A 14,477-nucleotide genomic window follows, 5' to 3' on the forward strand; every position below is an offset into this window, starting at 1 on the left:
TGGAAAAGATTATGGGGAAGTGTTTAGAAATCGGAAAGGATGGTACTCACTTAACGTACAGGTATTTTGATTATATTAATATCTTTATACATCTTTATACAATATATATCCGTTACACTATGTATTATATTTATAGGTGGTATGTGGGCCTAACAGGGAAATTTTGGATTTGGTCGCCAGGCATCCAGGATCAGCTCACGATGCACTTATATTTGATCGAAGTGGTGTTCGTTGCAGATTTGAACAAGGGCTATTAAATGGAGTCTTATTGGGTGATAGTGGATACCCTTGCCGGAGTTATTTATTAACACCTGTACTAAGGCCAGTAATGGATGCAGATGTTCGATATAACACGGCACATAGAAGAACAAGGATAATAGTTGAACAGCTGTTTGGAGTTTGGAAACGTCGATTTCCATGCTTATACTATGGATTAAGGGTCGTATTCATAGTCCGGTTTCAAGTCAGCTCATGAGGCCGCCTTGGTGAAGAGCGCCTTATTTAAATAAGACTTTCTTAATAATTGAAGTTTTCATAGTCGTACAATAAGACGATCATCATGAAGTAGTTATAGTTCAAGTAGATCTTATTACAAATAAGCTGATCTTTCCAAAGAATATCTTAAGCAAATACTTATTTGTCGTTCGGATATTTCCGCCGTATTTCTAGTAACTTATCTTAGTTTATCCAATCAAAGATATTCTACCTGAAGCTGTGGAGACTGATCTAACGCAATTTAACCGTATGATATACTGAAAAAATATCGTTTATATTTTTACCACTACGTCATTAAAAATTGATTAATTAAAAGTTGATGTAAGTAAATTAATAATATTATTTATATATTCATATAGAAACTTTGAGAAACTATATAACTATGAATCCTGTGCCTTTGAATAATATTCCTTATTACAACTTTATTTATACCTATTTATTTGTTAGGTTCTTTTTGTAGTAATGGAAAAGAAACAGATGACAAGCCGTAATAAACATTATTCCTCAGTAGAGAAAAAAATATTTCTTGAAATATTAAAAAAATTTAAACATATAGTTGAACAAAAGAAAAGCGACAGCTCTACATTGAAAGAAAAAGAATATGCATGGAATGAAATAGTTGAAGAATATAATGGTTCTTTGTTGGTTTGTGAAAAAGTAAGTGCAGGTATATACTAATAAATAGTATAAGAATAATTCTTATATGATTGCTTGAAAGAAATTAGCCTTTTATGTTTTCATCAATAACTTGATTTTATATTTAGCTGATCTAATACTTTATAGCGTACTGTTTCTCAATTGAGAAAGTTGTGGACTAATTTAAAACAAGGTCAAAGAGAGGCATTGACAAAAGAAAAACAATACAGAATGGCTACTGGTGGTGGTCCACCGATACAAGATTTTCAAATTGATCCAGATATAACTGATATTGCTCCAAATTTAATGAAAACAGCACCAGTAATATTCACTTCCAACTTAACTGCCAATGAAATAAGTGGTAGGTGTGGTGAAAAAATGTTACAAATAAATCGGAAGCTGTTAATAAATACAAAACAAACTCGTCCTTTCAAACTGTATATATACATGTATTATAATATTATTTCAGAGAGACAAAATAATATTATAAATACTTTGGCAGACGGGGAGCAAGAAGAAATTGATAATTTGTTTCACGAAAATGTGGATGGTGACTTAGTAGAACAAGAATATTCTTCCCAAGGTGTGTATGAAATAAAACTTCAATATTAATTCCTGCAAAATGGCAAACAGACTTTGCTGTTGATTAGAAAAATACTAGCATAACAATATAGTATCTGTATTCATAAGTCGCTTGTACAATCATTGTATTTAGAAGTTATTATATAAAACATTATTGTTTTTCAGATAATGCAACAGACGTGATAATTATTAATGATTTGAACAAGGAAAATAATTGATATTATGAAAATTATCCAAATAAAGAGTCTATTAAAGGTAAAAGATGTTCAAAAAGAAAAATTTCTTCTACAATGAATAATAAGGAACAGGAGTTACGTATTCTAAGAATTGAAAAGTTAATACAAGAGGATACGGAAATATCAAAAATTCGTAAAGAGCATGAAATTAAGATTATTAGATTGAAAGAAGAACATTTACAAAAAATACAAAAACTAGAAGTAGAAGAATATGAAACTAAGACTGCAATCGTACAATTACAATTAAAAACACTAAGGAAAGATAAATAAAGCATTACAAAAAAACTATTATTATAATGTATTAAGCACAGTACAGTATTATTTTAGTATTAACTAAAAATTTTTTTATTTATGTTGAAGATATATTTGATATGACGTTTATACTATTATATAGTTTTAATTAAAACTCATTTATGAAAAAGATACGAATGTAACACGTTTAAGTTTGTCAAAAATAAAAAATTTTATGAACGTAATAAATATTTTCTAATTTAATAATATTGAAAAGGAACTGACTTAACTTCCATTAAAAAAGGAAATAATTTCAAGAAAAAAGTAAAAACAGATATGGGTTAAAGTTAATTTTATAACAATTGTGGATTATTACACATATTATGTTACAACGAAAAAATTTTACGCTTAAACATTTTCCATATAAATTATTACAATTTCAATTATTGAAATCAATTCTTATAGCGAACTTATATTTGATTAAGTATATGAAAATACAAGTTGTCAATTTCTTGTGCCGCCAACTTTGGATGATTGTACCTAGAGAAATAATAATAAGCAGAAAATTGAAGTATGCAAAGAGCATGTTTCTCATAGTTTTCAATGAAAACCATAAAACAAGTATTTTTAAACAATTTGTAAACTAAGCGCAAATTTAGGATGGATTGACCTATATATACTAAATGTTCATACTTTCTTATCTGAACAAATTTTCGATGAGGGCATCTCGAAATGCAAGACCTTCGGCAGGCTGCCAATGCGTATTTACAACGTTTTCCTCTTCATCTTCACTTTGCATTTCTGCAGTTTCTTCTTCTTCTAATATGTCATTAAATATTAATGCCATATTATGTAATACGGCACATGCTACAACAATTGATGTTGATGTTACTAATTTTAATGATAGACCTCTTGACAAGCACGGGAATCGACGCTTCCAAATTCCGTAAGTTCTTTCCACAATAATTCTTGTTCTTTTATGAATAATATTATATCTGTAATATATATTATTTTCATTATTCTTTACTTTTTCATATTTGTATATCACTCTAATAGCACAGATGACCGAAAAGTAAACTTAAAGTCAACTTATAGTAAGTTCTTAACTTTAAGCTGACTTAAGTCGACTTTTCATCATGTATACTATTAAGGTGGTATTTAGCTGAATATTAAAAGATAAACATTTCAAAATGATACCTCAATTGTTCATCTGTTTCAGGATTTACAAATGGAGTCAATAGAAATGGTAATGAGGGATAACCATTATCTCCCACAAGTATACCGTTTAACTCATGATGCAAAAAACGCATATAAACTCGAGAATTTTGAAATATCCTACTGTCGTGTTGACTTCCAGGCCATTCAGGAACAATATCTAAAATTTCTGTTTTTGGGCCAACTACAGTCTAATAAAAAAATATATAATATTATTGTGAGAACATTGAAATATACTTTGACTAAAATATAACTATTGTGAAATACCTGCACATTTAAACTGAAATAATTTTTGCGGTTTCTATATATTTCATCTAAATTTTGAAACCTGACATGAACTAGACGAATATGAGTACAATCTATAGCACCGCAAATACTTGGTAAGCCAAAACTTTCATTACGTCGACCAAGATTATTAAACAGTCTTTTATTATTTAATTGTGCTTCCACAGAAGAAGGAAATTTTATATAATCATTAAGGAGACTAGCCAAGCGTATAGATACTCGGAATACAACTCTGGATATAGTTGATTGAGAAATGTAAGATATATCACCAAGTACAAGCTGTAAATAACAAAAACTTTTTAGATATACCTTAGCAAGTAAAATAATAAATGTAACAATAATAGCTTAATATTAATTTTCTATTATTAATAGGTAAATTTATATACAGCATTATGTTCTTACAATTAAGCAGCTCGTTACATTTAATATTATGTTTCTGCTATAATTAAAATTAAAACGAATCAATCTTTATATATTGAAGATGAAATTTAATACATACAAAATCTTTAACCTGATAACTTCCAGTTGCATAAAATCGTAGACAGATTAATAATTGTATTACTGGAGGAACTGGTAACCCACGTTTATTAATTTTTGCCAATCCCTCTTCTATTTTTGGTAAAATTCCATACATTATCGTTTCTTTTTCAAAACGAAATCTTCTTTTGAATTCAAAATTATTATAAAAATTGAATGGATCTTGACCATCACGTATATATTTTTTTGGGATGCGTAATATCATATATTCATTTTCTTCTTCTTCTTCTTCTTCATCACTTGACATAGTTACCTCCAAAAGTTCATCTATTCTGCTATTCATTTTAAGATTTCTCAAGCGAAAACAATATTTTGGCAAAAAAAAAGTGTTTGAAAAATTTTAAATATCGCAGTAAATGACTTTTTAAAAATAATATAAAATAATTATTAATTTGAAATTCAAAGATTAAAATTGTAATCTTAACTGAAAAATATAAATCCAAAGAATGAAAAACCTATTTCCAGATTTTCCAGTATCATCAATCTTCTAATAAATTTTCACAAAACGTTCTTATGAGGTTATGTAGTTGTCTTAAGTCATCTCCATACATGACTTGGTGAAGATCGTTTTATTTGAACATAAGTCCGTCGAATTGATCAACTGAGATCGTCTTATTTAATTATGAATGCATATAAGTAGAATAATCTTAAGATTTTCCTTATTTTAAAATAAGACATGATCATGAATCATAACAAGTCATTTTAAAATAAGATCGTATTGATGAAGAATAAACTTAAGACCAGTGCTCAAGTAATTGCTTATAAGAGAACTATGAATGTTGACGCCATCTGAAGACCGAACTTAAGGCGATCTTATAATTAAGTCTCGATTATGAATACGACCCTAAGAACGAAATTATCTACGTCTGTCGCTATTATATGTGCCACTGCTACCCTTTATAACATAATCATTAAATATCGATTAAATATCGAATGTGAAGACGATTTTAGCGACGATGACCTAATATTAAATGAAGTCAGCAGAGAAAACAGCACAATAGGATTTGCACATAGACAAGGTTTTATTATAAGACATTTTTCTTAATTTATATATCATAATGTTCAGCGTGTTATATTTATTATATTAGACAAGACTCGTGTGCAAAATTTGTCCAGCACAGTATTGAATTTGTCCAGTATACTTAATTGGATTTGTATTTTATTTTATTTGACAATTCTTAAGGAACTATTTTACATTTATTGAAACGACTTTACAATATTACATATTTTTTACAGCTTCTTCTTCCCTGAGAAGCTTCAGTAATGCTATTTTCTCCTCAATTTCAGCAATTTTCATTTTCTTTGCATGAAGCTCTCGCTGTTGTTCAATTGACTCTTGCAATTTTAGAATTCTAAGTTTTTTTTCATCCTTAATATCCTAAAATGTAAATTTTGCACTTTAATTTGGTCTATAATATGAATTCTTAGATGGTAAATATTTAATATTAAATAATGTTTTATTTTTTCATGAAAACTGAAGAAAGGTTAGCAAAAAAATAATCCTATAAAATTGAATATGTAAGGGAAAAGTAGCAAATTACAGTAATTGGTATATAAACTTCTGTGTTATTAATTATACATAATTTACCTTAACATTAACAGCATTCGATGTTCCTCTTCTGGAAATCTCATTTTGAGTATTTGCGCTATGTGCACCATCAACTGTTCCGTCCCTTCTTTTTTCCACTCTATCATTTAAAAAAATTTCATCTTCATTATCGCTATCGTCTATTACGACGGTGTCGTTTGATGGTCCTGCTTGTATATTGACTAAAAATAAAGCAGTTGAAAATAATTCTACTACTTTCATAATTATTATATACTAAAAACAGATCATATACTTACATTCTTTCTCATATTGTGCTGTACTATCAAACGGACAATTTACCTCTAAATCCATATTCGGGTTTACATCGCTTATAAAATCCATTACCGGATCATTAGATGGTATGGATGGAGACCCCCCGCCGGTCATAAGCATTTCATGCCGAATTACCGTATTTAATTTTCGTTTCCTATAATGATTAGTTTTTATTCATGGCGTTCATTAATACCTCAACCCTACAATACTATTTAGGAAATGAATCATTTTTGTAGTAATGTAAAAGATATGGGTTTTTTTTTATTTACAAAGATGCATTTTCCAAACAAGAAGACTATCTTAATACATATCTTCATCAAATATTGTTATATATTGATTTAACGTCTTATAAATACCAGTAATATATAAAAGAATAATACAATTTTGAACAGAGCAATAACCCTAACAGCACAAAGTCGACTAAAAGATGACAAAAAGCTGGCGCTTCATCTGCCATGGACGACTTTAGGTTGACTTCATTTTGACTAATAGTTGACTAAAAGGCGTACTTTTAGTCGACTAATGCGCCACTTATATCGTCAGCCGAAAGTCAACATATTTTAGTCTACTTATAGTCAACAGAATTTAGTGTACTAAAAGTCAACAGATTTTAGTTTACTTATAGTCAACTGATATCTATAGTCAAATAAAGGATTTTCTGTGCACATGCGCAGTAATACGTAATAGCGCGAAAATTTAAAATATTTAAGGGAAAGAATGGATTGAAATCTACAGTGATTATAAATTATGTTCAAAAAAAAGAAAAGAACATATTTTATTAAAAAATATTGCATTAATGTTCCTTCTTTCTTACGAACATAATTTATAATCACTGTAGCTGAAAGAAATAACAATTATGACAGATATTTGTACTATAAATTTGTATTTACTTAAAATGAAATAAAATTATTCAAATGTAACATTTTCTTTTAAATTTAACTTGTTAACGAAAAAATAAATTTTTATTTAAAAATATAATTGTTTAAGCTTATTACTATAAATTTAAACCAGAAAGTCAAGACTTCGACTGCGAGCTAGCTATTCTGGTTTTAAAGTTGCTCTTAATAAATTGTCAGATTCCAGTAGGCTGTCTCGTGTATTTCAATTATCCTTGACTCCACAGAAGAATTATCCAAGCATGGAAAAATTAGCATTTTTCAGTCATCGTATCCTCCTAAACAATTATGGTAAAGGATGTCAATTAATTTGCTGCGAAAACTATTTACAACTTCAATAGTTTTATATCTGTGAGATCTTTCTCAAAATCTTATAACTTGGTTGAGTATGCTATCCAGAAGACTAGCTTACATTGAATATGCAGAATTTGTATTCTCTGTCCTTTTCAAACCAATTACGCAGAGATAATTGTTGTAGGCTCCATTTGAGACTTTTAGAAATTTCTGCGAAGATCTACTGCAGTAGAATTTATACTGCATTGTAACTTTCTGATGTCAATCAGCTGTATTCCATCTATAGAAGACATCGAAACGCTATAATAATTTAAGACCATTTCCATTTGATTCGAATCAAAACACTCCACGTTTTAACTGATTCCAGACAAATTTGGAAGATCTTCTCTTCTATCGCCTCCAAATGGATCCATTATGCAATTGGTAGTTCCAATTTGCTCAATGACTTCCATTTATCTCCCATTATTTATTAAATTTCCTGTTACAACAAAGTAATTATTAATTAAATAGACATAATTGTTTTAATGATGCTCTTAAAATTATACTTACGTATGATATAGATGGATCATTCTTACGCCACATTTCATAATTAGATAATAAACTATCTTTTGCAAATGCCAATACATTGATTTTGCTTCCTCGTAAACTTACAATTGCTAATAAATCTTATTGATAGTATTTTTAGCCAATAAAAATTATATCTCTCGGCGTTTTTCATTTTCATGCTGTGAATACCAATGAATCGTAGCTGTCTGGATTGTAAGGATCCTACGAATAAATGACTGTCAAGTGTCCTAATGCCAATTCGACAACTGGTGTAACCCTCGATTATTCACTATTTCGCATTTCGTACCAACTTATTTCGTATCAGCTTATACTAAAAACACTATGTTTTTCATTTGTACACTATTTACATTTTTAGATATTCATTAAAATCTGAAATATAATAATTATTGTTAAAATAATGTAAATAAAATATTAATAAGGCGATAAGACCTTTATGGTGTTGCTCGTGTTCCAATGAGAGTTCGCACGCGATCTCCCGATCTTCTGATCCACTCCTGCATTAAAGTATGCACACTGGATATTGAACAATTATGATGAGTTAATATTAAATCTGAAATACAACATATTAAATATTATATATATCAAATTTTAACATATTATCATAGATTTGTTAGTAAAGGATATATAATTTTAAGGAAAGAATAGAAGGAGACTTGAAGGAGAGATGAATGTGTAGGTGAATGAAATGGGTTTACCGGTTACAATTTTTACTAAATTAGTCGTCTTGAAGCAAAATTTCTTCTTTTGGCCTGTCCAAGATAGACAAGTGCCTAATTCATTAGAAATAATATGTTTCAGTGCGTTTTTAGTAAAAATTTTATCGTTTGCACCACCAATTCTAATAAGTAGACTCTCCTATAAACATATTAAAAGGAAGAATACAAAAGTATTACTTAGGAATAAAGGAATATTTTGGAGTAAATGTAAGTAGTAGATTACTTATTAGGAATAATTGAAAGGTTTTTTAATCACTTACAAACTGAATTTTCACAGCTGATTCATTCTCCAATTTATAATCAAAAGCAACTAAGTCAGGAATGGATCTCAGAGGAAATTGTGGAAGTAGATCAGAAGCGATGACAGAATTTGATTTGCTGTAATCGTTCAATTTTTCTCGCAGCAGTGCCTCAATGGTTATCAGCTGTCTTGATATTTTATTAAGTTCCTTTTTGCACGTATCTGAAACAAATCAAATTGTTTTGCTTATGAGAAAGAAATAATAAGTTTTACATTAATATATATTAAAAGTCTTTACCACAACAGTTACAATGTTGCTGACTGCTAGTTGATGGAATCTCCATAACCTCCCTTGCTTTTAATATTAAAGCGGACTCATTTTCTGTTAATTAAAAAAATTGATTCAATAAATCCTTGAATATATGGTATATAATATATTTTAATGTTTCTACTTTCAGTATTATTTCCTGTAGAGAATATTTTATATATATGAGGATCTGGTAGCTGCACCGTTTCAACAATATCTAAAAAAAAAACAATAAAATATATGAAATATGGTGTAAGTTAATACAACAGTAATAAATACTCACCTTTTTTCAGCATTTTATTTGGCATTTCATCATCTGTAATCAGAAAGTTTTTCTTATTAGAGGTTATAATAATATAAAATAGTAAAATATAATTTTTTTTGCAATACAATTAATAACTTTTGTAGATAATTATTACTAAAATGTATTTGAACTTACTAGAACATTCATCCGTTGAAGGAAGGCGAGAATATTCTTTTCTAATTATTTTTCGTTTTTTCTTTTCCTCCTCCTGAACAAATTTCACTAAGTCTTCTGTTTCTGTACCAGATGAAATGGCTACACTTCTTTTTTCAAGAGCAACGGCTTCTGTTATTGAATCTGTTGAAAAGCAATTAATTAATTAAATTGGTTAGATTCTAATTTTATTTTTGTCTTAATAGGAGTGATACTTACCAAGAGGACCTAAAATTTGGTTATAAGATTCAATGTCCCACTCGACACCTGGATGTAAACCTTTTGACATGGCTACTCTAACATTCAGTGATTTTGGTGGCCACCAAACTAATTGTTTCTCCAACACCAGCCAACATTCTGGCACTGCGGTGCAATAGCCCTCTCCTATAGCCACGTAGTATTTCTGAAACCATAAATAGGATAAGCGCAGAGACATGAAATAAATAAATATAGGTGTAGATAAAGAAAGTCGACAGATATGAGTATAGATAAAGAAAGGCAAGAAATTTCAGCAAATTATTAACTAAAATATATTAACTGTAACTATTAAGCTAAGAGAGGAAATATCATATATGTATTTTGTTGATAATCAATTTGAAAAGCTTTATTGGAAATAGAAGAAACTGGCCACATTTTTGTTTCGGATAAATCTCTTGCAATATAAATGTCTAAATTTTTTGAGTCGCATGGATAATTTGGAGCACTTGTAAGATTAGTAAATTCCTGACCAATTATTACTGGGATATCTAGATAATATGCTATATGAGAAATACAGACAATGCTCGTGAGATTATTTTCTTTTACAAAACAACAATTATTGTAAATATTAGTTTTTAAAGTAAATGACGGAAATTTAATTTCGCTATGTCCAGTATGACAATCCAAAGGCAAATCTACATCTATAGGTTTCATTAGTAGTGGAGCCTGAACATTATGTTTATTAGGTGGAGGTAAAATAAATTGCTCATCCAATCTATTACAAATTTGCTGCAAAGGCAATTCAAATTTTCTTAATAGTTTTTTTAATTGAAATAAATAGTTTTCAAACTCAAAAGCACTATATGAATCTAAAGGTCCCAAAGATTTTGCATCAGCTGCTATGTGAATTAAATTGTGTACATTAAAAGTAAAGTTTTCTGGGCCATACAAAATTTTTAAATTTTTAACAAAATAAACTAGAAGTTGGTGAGCATATTCATTATTCTTATAATAATCTTGAGCATTACATAGTATTCTCATGGCACAGCTTAATGTATTGAAATGAAGAATTTTTTCTGATGAAAGGACATTTGTCAATACTGCTGTGCCTAAATATAAAAGAAATGTTCGATGTTGAGTTGCTTCCCATCTAATAAATTCATCTAACTCAAAAACCTTCCTAGAAAATTCTATTGGAATACATTTGTAAGCAATTTTAAGAGACTCTGATAATATATTCATTTGGGCTGTAGCTACTCTGGAAATTTTACTTCTATCTAACCATAAATTTAAAAGCTGTTTATTTATACCTAAACATGTATTATGCATGTAATCTATGGGGAAACTAGAAATCATGGGAAGGGAAAGCAACTCTAACGGTGAGGATGTACCTTCTAAGTGGTGTTCGGGCTGGGTTCTATTTCTAAAATCTAAATCTGTACGAAGAGGTGCCTCGAGATCAGGGTAAGTCATTCTATTATTTATTCTTACACCAGCTACTGTGCATTTGCTACATGCAAAATACCCATTATGAGACTTAGTGCATGTAACATATGCTTTCGCTGGTGAATCACAAATAATAGATCTAATACTAACTGAAAAGTGCCTATCATTAAAATTAAATCCAGTCTCCTTTAAATTTTGAAATTCCCTAACAAAAGAATCTAAAAATTCATGCAAATTGGCTTTCTGGTATCCATGGTAGATACCAATAACAAAAACAGAAGACCAATTTGCAATCCTACCTAAAATTGGCCACAATTGGCTCTTTGAACTGTTTGCGATTGGTAAACCATCTATATTAATATCTAAACGTAATTGGTCAGGGAGTAAATTGGAGGAAATTTGAACTAATCTTTTTAAATTTTTCAACAGGCCATAATGGACATATTGGCCTGTTGATATACTAATAATTTCTCTGCTAAGAGGTTTTGGAGTGTTTAAGAGAGTTCTTGCATCAGTAGGCAGATCTAAATTGCAAAACATTATTAAAATTTTTAATAATGCTGACAGAGCATTTTGGTGAATACCAAATGTTATTGCCCACTTTTGCAACTCTCTTTTTAACGACTCTCCATTGTCTGTATTTGCAGAGCTATTTGAATTTACATTTTCAACCGGAGAAGCTACCATAGGATAAGTTTGGGTGGAATTAACTACAGCAAGGGATGAATCTATTTGGAGATCTGACTCTGATACTAAGTCTATATTAGAAGGTGGAGATGCACAAATTTGTGTGTCATTTGCTACAGGTGAGCTAACTACTGCATTACATTGACTGAAAATGACTTGGCTACTGTGTAATAGAGAAGATATACGCCTATTTCTTTGGCTTTTGGATAGGAGAGAAAATTTCTTAGGCATTTTTAAGAATTATTAATCACTTACCATTCCCTTGAGCTTAATGTCCTGAGCAATATGAAACTCTAGCTGGAGACCCTGGAGCTATATATATAAAGTAATCCTCTGAAATTTTGGAATACAAGCACTTAATTTAATTTTTTCTTCCATAAATTCACAATAATTGATTAAAAATTTATACACACCTATTTTTAATAAATATGATATAGTTATTATTTTTTGGAATCAGAACCTTACAATACACAATTATACCCACCAAAACTGCAAAATGGAGTGCAGCGCGTGCATCTTTTTAGCCATGCAATCTTATCCGCTATAACTGCAGAATCGACTTCAATCGACTTTTTAGTCGATGCGAGTGCAGCTGCAGCCTTAAAGGTGACTTTTTTATGTGCAACTTTAAGGCGACTATGAATTGTTGACTTAAAGTTGACTTTTTACGTGCAGTTTCAAATCGACTACGAATCGTCGACTTTAAGTTGACTTATTTGAGACGACTATTACCAGACTCAAAATTTTAGACTTTTTGCCAACAAAAAGTCAAGTGTGCTGTTAGGGAATCAATTTATTCCAATAACGTATAATATCTTCTGATGGAAGCAAATAAAATATTAGATGGATGAAAACCAGGCTGCGGACCTCGATATCCCTCTTTTCTTGTTTTCTCATTGGGTGTGTTCAGCTGAAACATCGGCCCAATACACTGACAGGCATGTATGTCGTCCCTTGATGCATTTAGGAACCGCATTATACGAACACTCATCATCAATAACTCAAGCGAAAAAGCGCGAGTTAACATACATTTTGGATTTAAAAACTTTGAATAATAAAATTTTAAGTCTTTTTTAATAAAAAATGTATGCTGAAACGCACTTTTCCGTCTTGGGTTACTGATAGTGCGGGGCTTTATAATGCGATTCCTAAATGCATCAAGGGATGCCATATATGCCGGGCGTTGTACATACATATGATTGGTAGATCAATTCAAATGCACCAATCATAAGTGCCTTTTAAATGCGTCTACTGATGCCCATTGAGTAAACATTTATCAATGAATAATGGTAGAGAGCTGTTTCTCCAAAAATAGTATATAACAATTAATTGAAACAAGTGCATCAACAAACAGAGTTGAAGTTCATCCCAGATGAAAACCAAATGTCAACCAAAGCTAATAATCAGATAAGTATTTTTTAACATACATATATAAAATAAAAAGAACCAATATTCTTTGTGGTTAACTTTTTATTGTAGGTATTACTTTAAAACATCCTATACTAGCAGAAACTAATTAGGAAAAAATCAACTCTTGCTGCTGGACACCAGTCGATTAATAAATAATGAGAGCTCCAATTCAAATAGCGGTGAAAACAGGTAACGTTAAAAGAACAAAGTAGTCACTAAATAAGATAAATATTCTTCTAATAAGATGTAGTTGTGTTGGAAGTTTTAATATTATTATATATAAAGTGTATGTCATGAATTCCTGTTGCCAAAATAATATTATTCACATAGCATTATTAATTGTGCATGAATATGAGAAATTGCAGCCCTCTTCATACTACAGCATAGCATTTGAATTTGATAAAGTTTATATGAAGTCAAGGGAAGTTCATAAATAATTTTCACAGTACCAAATTAGTTTACAACGAATAAAACAAATATTCAGATAAGTAGTACAACACAGTTTCATCAAAGTTAGGTTATACCATAATGAGTTATGCAGCTTTATTTGTGTTTTAGATTAATTAGTCCTGAAACAATGTGCATTATTGGGTTAACAGCATGACATTAGAAACTCTCTAAACAACAAATAAGTATTTTACCTCAACTGAATTAATTAATTTATTTGGTATCTTATCGCTTTACTTTGTACAGTAAATATATAGTGATAATTGATCCACAGGTAGGAATTCATGACGCATGCCTTATATGTAACAATACTCCAAATTTTCAACGCAACTACATCTAATAAGAGGAATATCTACCTTTTTAACGAATGGTTTGTTAAATCTCTTAATGTTGCATTGTTTGACCATTGGTTGAATTGGAACACTCAAAATTCACTATTCGACAACTGCCTATGAGTGATATTTTTCTTCTTCGTCAAGTTTCCTTTGGCTTTGGACAGTTTGAACTAATACCTGAAATGAAAGGTAAATCACAAAGAATATTGTTTTCTTATTTTATTTACATATGATAAATAATACTTATCTGATTATAGCTATTATTTAAACATTGAATTCATGTAGCATGAGCTCCCAATGTATTTATTTACTTATCTTCCTGTTTTAATTGGTCCATAGGTGCTTCTGGCGAGACAACAAAATTAACCTGTCATTATTTCATAATTAATATTCATGAA

At 29.8% G+C, this 14,477-nt stretch overlaps 1 protein-coding gene across 1 annotated transcript; it reads right to left on the reverse strand.

Moving 5' to 3' along the window:
• Nucleotides 1-2,877: 2,877 nt before the first annotated feature.
• On the reverse strand, nt 2,878-5,253 carry LOC136775122 (putative nuclease HARBI1). Its single transcript, XM_066729619.1, has 4 exons — nt 5,234-5,253; nt 3,663-3,879; nt 3,378-3,586; nt 2,878-3,175 (listed from the first exon to the last, which is right to left on the reverse strand). Exons 1-4 carry the CDS (start codon nt 5,251-5,253, stop codon nt 2,878-2,880), a joined length of 744 nt encoding a protein of 247 aa, XP_066585716.1.
• Nucleotides 5,254-14,477: the final 9,224 nt, after the last annotated feature.

Source organism: Prorops nasuta, unplaced genomic scaffold (assembly GCF_024137725.1).
Source record: "Prorops nasuta isolate Cenicafe-Biocafe unplaced genomic scaffold, Cenicafe_Pnas_1.2 PNAS00007, whole genome shotgun sequence".
Classification (NCBI taxonomy): Eukaryota; Metazoa; Arthropoda; class Insecta; order Hymenoptera; family Bethylidae; genus Prorops; species Prorops nasuta.